The sequence below is a fragment of the Nansenia antarctica genome (genome assembly GCF_963989245.1).
Source record: "Nansenia antarctica genome assembly, chromosome: 11".
Classification (NCBI taxonomy): Eukaryota; Metazoa; Chordata; class Actinopteri; order Argentiniformes; family Microstomatidae; genus Nansenia; species Nansenia antarctica.
The window spans coordinates 19,390,513-19,400,585 of NC_137681.1; the positions used below are offsets into that span (position 1 = coordinate 19,390,513).

At 44.8% G+C, this 10,073-nt stretch overlaps 1 protein-coding gene across 2 annotated transcripts; it reads right to left on the minus strand.

The window, feature by feature from the left end:
• Positions 1-1,536: 1,536 nt before the first annotated feature.
• On the minus strand, positions 1,537-5,818 carry vkorc1 (vitamin K epoxide reductase complex, subunit 1; the record flags this gene model as incomplete). Of its 2 annotated transcripts, XM_080542205.1 has the most annotated exons (4): positions 5,728-5,818; positions 5,361-5,607; positions 2,959-3,068; positions 1,537-1,760 (listed from the first exon to the last, which is right to left on the minus strand). In XM_080542205.1, exons 2-4 carry the CDS (start codon positions 5,543-5,545, stop codon positions 1,537-1,539), a joined length of 519 nt encoding a protein of 172 aa, XP_080398331.1. In that variant the 5' UTR covers positions 5,546-5,607; positions 5,728-5,818. The 2 variants fall into 2 exon arrangements, with proteins under 2 accessions (XP_080398331.1, XP_080398330.1); XM_080542204.1 differs by lacking the exon at positions 5,728-5,818 and having other exon boundaries at positions 5,361-5,721.
• Positions 5,819-10,073: the final 4,255 nt, after the last annotated feature.

Here is a 10,073-nt window from a genome sequence, read left to right on the forward strand (position 1 = left end):
TCTAAAAAATCAAACGGCTCAACGGTACAGCAGTACATCGGTTGGACATTAACGACAGATGAGGTGGAGGCGGAGCCAGCAGTATGACAGCTTACCAACAAGTCACATGACTGATCCTGAATCTGCACCAGGAAGTGGAACATTTGTGTATTTAATGATCAGTTATGGTCGACAGCTTATTTTTCTCAGCTGAATTTATTCTGCACATTGGGATAAGCAGATTGCTTTTATATAATATTGTCTTATAAAGATATTTTATGAATTGATTTTTAAACCATTCCAGTAATTGTGTAGTACAATTGTGCTACAGTACATTCAAAAGTTGTAATTCTATTATTTACTGTAAAATTATATTTTTGAGGATATGAGGATATTTGAGGATATCTTGAGGATAATATTTCATGCATTTATTGTGCATTTCTATCAGTAGATTTAGTGGCTTGCTAGATAGCAGGGTTGCATGCTATATTGAAATTAAACATGAATAGGGGATGAATTTCCAATGTGAAAATACAAACTAGCTTTTATATTAAAATGTGTTAATTTGAAGTGTATGCACAGAAAAAGAAATAAACTGTACAAAAAAGCCATACAAGTTCTATTTATGAAGTAAATGAAGTATTTATTTTCACATTTAGAATAGGGCTTAATTTTTAAGCAATGTGTGAATATAGTCAGCTCCTGATCAGTACGACAGCTTGGTAACAGTTGTAACAGAGCTAAACTGAAGCATAGTTATCTGAAGCTATTAAGAACTGCTATTAAGAGTTTTCATTTAATCAGCAATCGATTGTAACATATTTGGTTGAGCCTAGGGTTAAGGGTTAACGGTTAAAGTTAGGGGTTAGGGTTTGGGGTAAAGGTTACGGGTAGGCACTTGAACATCTATCACTGGAAAACACACAAGTTCCTCACGTCATCAACACCAGTGTTACCAGTCCAGACTACCTCATGCCACTCAGTTCAAACACAAGGCTTTTAGCGCCGCCTAGTGGTGCCATATGGTCATGACAGGGACCAGTTCAACCTGATGCGAAGGATCTTAGAAGTGTGTCAATAAAAAAATGTTTGTTAAAGTCTCAAATATCTTGCCACGTAGCTCCCCCCTCCCCTCCCCCAGTCTTCTCCTTGGCCCCGCCCCCCCTCACCCAGTCTTCTCCTTGGCCCCGCCCCCCCCTCACCCAGTCTTCTCCTTGGCCCCGCCCCCCTTCACCCAGTCTTCTCCTTGGCCCCGCCCCCCCTTCACCCAGTCTTCTCCTTGGCCCCGCCCCCCCCTCACCCAGTCTTCTCCTTGGCCCTGCCCCGCCCCCCTTCACCCAGTCTTCTCCTTGGCCCCGCCCCCCTTCACCCAGTCTTCTCCTTGGCCCCGCCCCCCTTCACCCAGTCTTCTCCTTGGCCCCGCCCCCCTTCACCCAGTCTTCTCCTTGGCCCCGCCCCCCTTCACCCAGTCTTCTCCTTGGCCCCGCCCCCCTTCACCCAGTCTTCTCCTTGGCCCCGCCCCCCTTCACCCAGTCTTCTCCTTGGCCCCGCCCCCCTTCACCCAGTCTTCTCCTTGGCCCCGCCCCCCTTCCCCTCAAGTCCTGTCTGTCTCTTCAGGTTGGTGAAGAGCAGCACAAAGTTGACAATGTAGGTGGAGACACAGACGAGGCAGAAGTCCTCGAGGACGAAGGCCAGGATGAAGGCCAGGTAGAGGGACCCAGCCACCGACAGCCATGAGGCCAGCACCAGCAGCAGCGCCGCCCTGCTGTTCACTGACTGACCTGCAGGTGGAACACACAGAGGGGTGGGGTTACAACACAGAGGGGTGGGTGATCAGTGATATTACCACACATGAATATGGGTCTGGAACTGAATCTATCCAATCACTAGGAATGCTCCGATTTATCGGCCACCGATTTAAATCGGCCGATTTCACTCCAAATGACTCGATCGGTGATCGGCAAAAATGGCCGATCGCAAAAACCGAGCTTTTTTTCTTTCTTTTTTTCTGGGGAAGACAGATAACTGAACAGAAAACATAGGAGGACGTAACAGTATGTAAACCATGAAGGCCACATTTATGATGTCTTTTATACAGCCATATCACTGACTTGGGCTTCAGGCCCTAACTGGGTGATAGGCCAGACTTTTACTATGCCATAAAAATGGGTCTGCGTTTGCTTGGTGCCTAATGGATCAAAACGTTTGTCTAAAAAGCAAAAAATATGTAGGCTATCCAGTCAGTAGGCCTACAGTTATGTATTTTTTAAAAATCGGTATCGGTATCGGTTGATCTTGAGGAAAAAAATCGGTGATCGGTATCGGCCCCAAAAATCCAGATCGGAGCATCCCTACCAATCACCAACATGGGAATGTACACGTTAGACAACATGGGAATGTACACGTAAGACAACATGGGAATGTACAGTAAAGACAACATGGGAATGTACACACGTTAGACAACATGGGAATGTACACGTTAGACAACATGGGAATGTACACGTTAGACAACATGGGAATGTACACGTTAGCCCTATGTTTAGGGCTGTCAGGTTGCAGCTGTGCATCAGGAATGTGTCTGTCAGGAACACCATGTAGACCATCACACATGGTCATTAGTGGTGTAGGCCGGCTGGAACTGGACTGACCAGCAACATGACTACAGAACTGGACTGACCAGCAACATGACTACAGAACTGGACTGACTATAGAACTGACTAAATAACTTCACTGTATAAGTGGATTAACTCTATAACTGGACTAACTAACAGAACAGGACTATGTAACTGGACTAACTAACAGAACAGGACTATGTAACTGGACTAACTAACAGAACAGGACTATGTAACTGGACTAACTAACAGAACAGGACTATGTAACTGGACTAACTCTAGAACAGGACTATGTAACTGGACTAACTCTAGAACAGGACTATGGAACTGGACTAACTCTAGAACAGGACTATATAACTGGACCGACCCAGTGCCAGCTGCAGCGTGTAGAACAGGATCCCCAGGACGCTGTTGGGCTGATTCAGAACACTGTCTTTGGCCGCGAAGAACTGGACCAGACCAAAACCACGACCCCATCTGTCCATGGGAGGGATGGGGGGGGGGGAGGAGAGAGAGGGAGGGAGAGAGAGAGAGGGAGAGGTGGAGAGAGAGAGGGGGGGAAGAGGTAGAGAGAGGGGGGGAAGAGGTAGAGAGAGTTCAAATCAAATCAAATTGTAATGGTCATTTACACAATACCATGTAATTAAATGCTTTAGGGTGAGCAACTCCTAAACAACGCAACAATCAAACAACAACAATTAGCTGTTAGGAATTAGCTGTAAGGAATAAAAACAATAACTATAACAATAGTATATGATATTTTCTGCCTGGTGCAATAACACTGTACTCAGGCTGGAGGATGTTAATATTACTTACTGCAAATAAAGTGCGAAATGTCTAGTGGTCTATCTTTATTTTGTATTCTTGTCCTATTTTATTTAAGCCTATCATTCAATTGTCATTTTGTTGTACATGTTGTATTTTGTTGTATGGTCTGAGCCCTTGGGGATCAATAACATACCTAATGGACTGCACTTATAGCTCCTTATTCCACCTCATTCACCCATTCACACACACATTCCCACCCCAGTGGTGGCAAGCTACCATGCAAGGTGCCGGCCCGCTCATTGGGAGCAAGTTGGGGTTCAGTGTCTTGCCCAAGGACACCTTGACACGTGGCCAGCAAGGGATCGAACCACAGAACCGCTGATTTGCGATCATTAGACGCCAGCTCTACCTCCTGGCGCTCCACTATCTATCTATCTATCTATCAGTGGAGGTTCCTCCATAGAGGTGGAGGAGGCCTGGCCTCCCCAATAATTTGAGAGAAGAGAGAGAGATTTAAAAAAGCAATAATTATATTTTTTATCAGACACACAACATGTGACTTGGGCTTCAGGCCCTAACTGGGTGATAGTCTGGCCTATGCCATAAAAATGGGTCTGCGTTTGCTTGGTGCCTAATGGATCAAAACTTTTGTCTAAAAAGCAAAAAATATGTAGGCTATCCAGTCAGTAGGCCTACAGTTATGTATTTAAAAAAAATCGGTATCGGTATCGGTTGATCTTGAGGAAAAAAATCGGATGGAAATGGATGAAGTATTGTTCTGAATTGTATGTTGTGTGTCTGATTGACATAGTGTTTGAGTGCTTTTGACATGTCATTGATTGTATGTAGTATGTTGTGGTGAATGTTGTGAGCCTGAGCAGAAGGGACAATAGCTGCTGCAGGCGGACCAGAGATTCATGCCAATTGTTTTGTTTATTTGATGACCCATTGTGCAGGCAATAAAAGCTGCTTCATCCACCATCCTGAGAGTGTCCCAATCCCTTCAGTACCGCCAAACACAAATTAATAATTTTTAACAAAGACCGATAAGAAGAACAGGGAACATTCCATCGCGAGTGAAGCGAGCAAGCGGAAAAAAAATTGGCCTCCTCAATTCTGGAAGTCACCAGCCTCCACTGCTATCTATCTATCTATCTATCTATCTAAGGTGGTACAATAGACCAGGTGATTCCATAGTGCATGATAACCACAGAGGAGAACGCAGAGAAACCACTGCTGTGTCTAACTCAGGTAGATGTAACATAGTTATAACATAGTTATATATACAGTATATGTAACATAGTTATAACATAGTTATAAAGATGTAACATAGTTATATAGATGTAACATATCTGGCTTTTAATGCAAATATAGACAGTATGAATGAATGAATTAATTAATGGTCTTTATTGTCATTGCTATAGTACAGGTACCAAACAACGAAATTTAGGAGGGGGGGCTCCCCTGGTGCTAGGAAAAAAAACTAAAAACAAGAAGGGAAAAGAGCTGGTTTACATAAATAAAGGCTATGTACACTATCCACTATACTATACAAATAAAACACTGTGCTGTACTCTATGCTATGCTATACATATCCTAACATTTCCTATCTCTGAACCTTATGTACCCGAGGGTTGTCATATTGCACATAGTGTTATTGCACATTCAAGCTCATTCAAGTGTGAAGTATGAAGGAGAAAGGCACTTTAGAATGCATCCCAGCGCTGGCTGTAATGGTCCTGCAGAGGTCTGTTTGTTTACACGTGGCATCGGGAAGGGGTGGAGGGGGAGGGTGGAGGGGGAGGGGAATGAAACCTTAAAATACCTAAAGTACACTAGCCTGTCTGTATCATGTGTGTGGAAAATATGTTAAAAGATCAACGTCTAAAATCATAACAGATAATCATGACAGATGTTAGTAAAATGACTAGACGCGTCGGCACGATAACAAATTGCAAACATCAGAGGGACGGGGACGGGATATGAAGGAGTGTTTGTTACCTGGAGGTGAAGACTTTGGAGCAGCTGACGGAGTCTCCCAGGTCACACATCGCCCGGTATCCCGGGTCTCTCTCCCGCGACAGCTCCACGTGCAGCGCGTACACCGACAACAGCAGACCCAAAACACAGAAAATAATCCGTGTTCCTCTCTCCCATTTAGGAACTCGTCCGACCACAGATGGCATTGTGTAGATGTACAAAGTCTTTACAGTGAAACAGATCCCTTTGTTTCGGTCTCGTCTCCTCCCTGAAAAAGCAGAAGACAGGCAAATGGCATTAATTCACCAGACAGCCACACATCAGCATCGCCCCCTCCTTTCTCCCTGATATTCTTCTTTCACGTTTAAATTCCCTTTCGGAAACTCACCAAAACGCGCAACGTACAAAACCGCGTTTCGTTTATTTATCCAAGATCTACTCCAGGATCTGGATTGGGTAGCGGGCACGGCTGTATTCAATTGGACAGATGTTCCAGCTGGGGAACAGTGACGTCAGCCAGAAGGACCAGGCTGTAGCGCGCATCCTATTGGTTCCCGAGACCTTCCAAAGCAGGAGGAGGAGGGGGGGCGGGGGTTACCCGTGAGGTACAAAGAGTGTATTGACATGTAGGTGGAAGAGTAGGCAGGCCAAGGCTTTTCTATTGACATTATTCGGTGGCCTAGATTCCCTAGATTGTGATAGCTGTGCCTAGCAGTGCTCTGGCGCAGGAGGTAGAGCCTGCGTCTTAAAGGATCGCAAGGTCGGCAGATCGGCGGTTCAAACCCCGGCTGGCCACGTGTCGAGGTGTCCTTGGCAAGGCACTGAACCCCAAATTGCTCCCAATGAGCGGGCTGGCGTGGATGGTAGCTTGTCGCCATTGGTGTGTGAATGTGTGAGTGAATGAGAGCGCTTTGGATAAGTCAGTCCATTTACATGGAAGGAAGGAAGGGCTACAGGGGTAGCAGGGTGGTAGATTGTGGTAAATCGAAGGCAAAAGTGTGGCCCCCTCTAGTGGTTGTGGTCCTAAGCAAACGCATGGACTGCTTATGCCAGCTGCCTGCCCTGACTGTTTTTTTCTTTTATAGTTTTTTTGTTGATAGGGGCTGATGCCTACTTATGTGTTGTAATGTGTAAAAAGGTACTGTAAATAATGTAAATTATGAATTTTTGATTCATAAAATATAAAAAAAGGCTTTTCAAAATAAAAGCATTATTATGATTATGATTGTTGTTATTATTATTATTAGTAGTAGTATGATTATTATTGTTATGTGACCCAACTCGTGAACAGTAGGCCTAATTGCAGCATACTATGAAATGGACAGACAGGAGTCAGTCTGTGGTTAAAAGTAGTTTGTTTCATTATTTCCATATTTCTGGGTTCTTTTAGAAACAATGACAGCGTTTACATGCACACCATAAGCCGGTATTAAGCGGCTTATGCTCAATAAGCTTGCTGCCAGAGCTCCAGTTCGGTGATGTCTACATATATCTTGTGGAGAATCCTTCCCCTCACACTGCCGCCAGGATGAAAGCGTACAAAAGTACAGACAGTTATCTGTTTTTTCGATCTGGATGGGTCAATAATGCTAATGTTAGCTAGCTAGGTAGCTAAAGGACCTACACAACCAACTCCAAGCTGGTAGCGTGCACAAAAACAAACCATGTCAGAACGATTATGCAAAGATAATGACTAAAAATAGAATAATTCAAGTCAAAGTCAGCTTTATTGTCAATCCAATATATGTACAAACATAGCAGACAAAAACAATACATAACAATATGATACGACAAGATTAAAAATAACTATATATACAAAAAATACTAGATAAAACAAGATTTGAAATGTGTGGTACAATGTACAGGGGTGGAATACAATATGAACAATGACAATAGTGCAATAGTGGTAATTGAGTCAGTATAATAGAGTAAAGTGGCTACGTAAATAATTAAAATAATCAGTGTTTACTTGAGCTTATCTTTGAAATGTTCGCTGCAGAGACTTGTGTACTTTGATGGTTTGCCCTCCACAGGGACTGAGACACGTCTAATAGTACAAATCCACAATCTTCTCCTCTCTGGGTTTTCTTTTTCTGACGGAATTCTGTAGAAGCACAACCCAGGGTCATCTCCTCGTCGGTTAGTGCACCCGATTGCACAGCAACTATCCATCATTTTGTCAAACAACTAATTAGGCCTACTTGGTAAAAACCTGACAAAATAGCTGGCAGGCAGCGGAAGAAAGATGTGTTTTGCCCGCCAGGTGGGCGTTTCCATTATGCCGTGACGACACGTGCAAACTATGAATTAGGAAGCTACTTTGCTAACAACAAGACTACACTAGTCTAGTTAAGTCACATAGTGTTACCCAACTTTAGACAGATAGGTATGCTTATGCTAGCCAGTAAGTCAGACAGTCTATAGTTCTTTTCTTACCGTCGTAGTTGTGAATATACGATGTCGCATATAATTTGGAACCTCTGTCCAAATTGTTGCAAATCTTGTGAACGTCCGTAACACTTTGCGGAGCTCCTGTGAACAGCTGGTGGGGAACAGCGCTGGACCGGAAGCTAACAAGCCGTATTAGTAGAACGCGGAAGTGATTGTGCATGTAGTCTGATTATTATTATTCGTGATCGCAGCTACATTTTCAATTATTAGTTCTATTCTGTCATGAGCATCTGACCAGGGAATCAAATTGCTTTCGATCTGTTCTGCGAAATGAATTTTCCCAGCAGATTGTCGGGAGAAATGGACTCTTAATAACACACCTCACACCACAGGATAATCTTGTAGGATAATATTTAGAGCCATCCGATAATCGGGAGTTTGCTGTCCTTGGTCGGAAGGGGGGTAATCGGGCCAAAATCGGCCAGATTATCTTTTGGTGCTTTTCCACTACAGGGCCAGCCCGGGTCGACCCGGGTCAGCCTGGTTTATTATCCTTTTTCCACTGCCAAAAGTACCCGTGCCATTTCTGGTACCCGTGCCGAACAAGAACTAAAATAGTTCTTGTTCGGGATGGGTACCAGAAATGGCACGGGTACTTTTTTGCCAGGCTGCGTGTGACGTGTGACGCTGCACACCGTTGATTGGTCAATGGAAATCGTCATCCCATGTTCATAGATTTCTTCACTAACCGCCATCTTTAAATACCACATTCGCTCTAGGAAAATGTCACTACTGTTTCTGTAATAGCTTATTAATAAAGATTCGAAAAATTATGCTGACCATCGTATTATCTTAGTTTAATGTCATTTCAATGCATCATAGAACTTTTATTTACAACAAGCATAACACAAAAATCGCTATTATGGCGATGTGCTGTGCCTATGGTGTTCCTCAGTCCAGCGGCAGTCAAATGCCGGTAGATTCGTGTCTGGCTCTCTCAGCACCGCTTCCTGGTTGACGACTCCGATTGACAGCGGGGGGAGAGAAAAGTTTTACCAGGGAATTCGCTCCGCGCTGTGTCGACCGTGATAAGAGTGTCGTATCGACACCATTCAAATGGTTTTGGATTCCCTGTCCTCTCCCCTATCCGGACACGTTTGAATTGTTATCCTAACCCACGGTAAACCACAGTTATTAACCCGCAAAGGGTGCCTCCGGGCACCGTCTTTGCCCGTGAATAACACCGGCTATGAAGGTGGTAGAAACACAATACTCCTTTGCTAACTTCACCATCGGTATACGGTCATTTTGAGCCCTTAACCACCGCGCTGACACCCCGAGAAGATATGCTTTTAACCGTAAACTCAATGAACCGGGAGTTCACCCGCTGTTGCCTGCAGCACCGCGCCTGCTGGTTGAAACTCCCATTGACAGCGGGGGGAGAGAATAGTTCTACCCAGGAATTTGCTCCGCGCTGTGTCGACCGTGATAGGAGTGTACAGTAGTATTGACACCATTCAAATGGTTTTAAATTCCCTGTCCTCTCCCCTATCCGGATACGTTTGAATTGTTATCCTAACCCACGGTAAATCATAGTTATTAACCCGCAAAGAGTGCCTCCGAGTGTGAGTGTAGTTAGGCTGTCTCCCCTGGTGTTCTACCTCCCCTAGCCTCCCCTGGTGTTCTACCTATCACGGTTCTAAATCACGGTTAATAATATACCACATGCCGAGGAAAAAGTATACGATAGCTTCAAGTTCCTCCATGTTGCTATTGTTGTGACTGTGTTGTGTCTCGTGAAAATATACGTCACCACCATGGCGCGCTGTTATGATGCGTAACGGCCAAGCTCCACCATGGCCATCGAGCGTTGCGTCAGCGTTGCGTCTAATGTGCGTTGCGTCCGAAATTGGGATCAAATGCATTGTAATCAATGAAAGGTGCTCCACCTGCTGCGTTGCGTCAGCGTTGCGTCAGCGTTGCGTCCGATGGCTGCGTCCAAAGTAGACATTCAAAAAAGTTTGATTTTTGACGGTGGACGCAGACGTCACAGTGAGACCAATTGTATATTTGCCCCACGTGGGGCCGTATACAAAAAATGCCAGTGGAGCTAGAGTAGAACGTTGACGTTGACGCAACGCAGCAGGTGGAGCTTGGACAACGGGAAGTTGACGCAACGCCATGGCGAGTTGACGCAACGCAGCAGGTGGAGCTTGGCCGTAACTCCGCCTACTATCTCCTACTCCTCCTACTCGTTCCTGGTCTCTTGTGTATAGTGGAAAAGCGCCAATACCCAGAACTGTTCAAAAGCGTGCCGAAGCGTGCCGAAGCGAGCTGACCCGA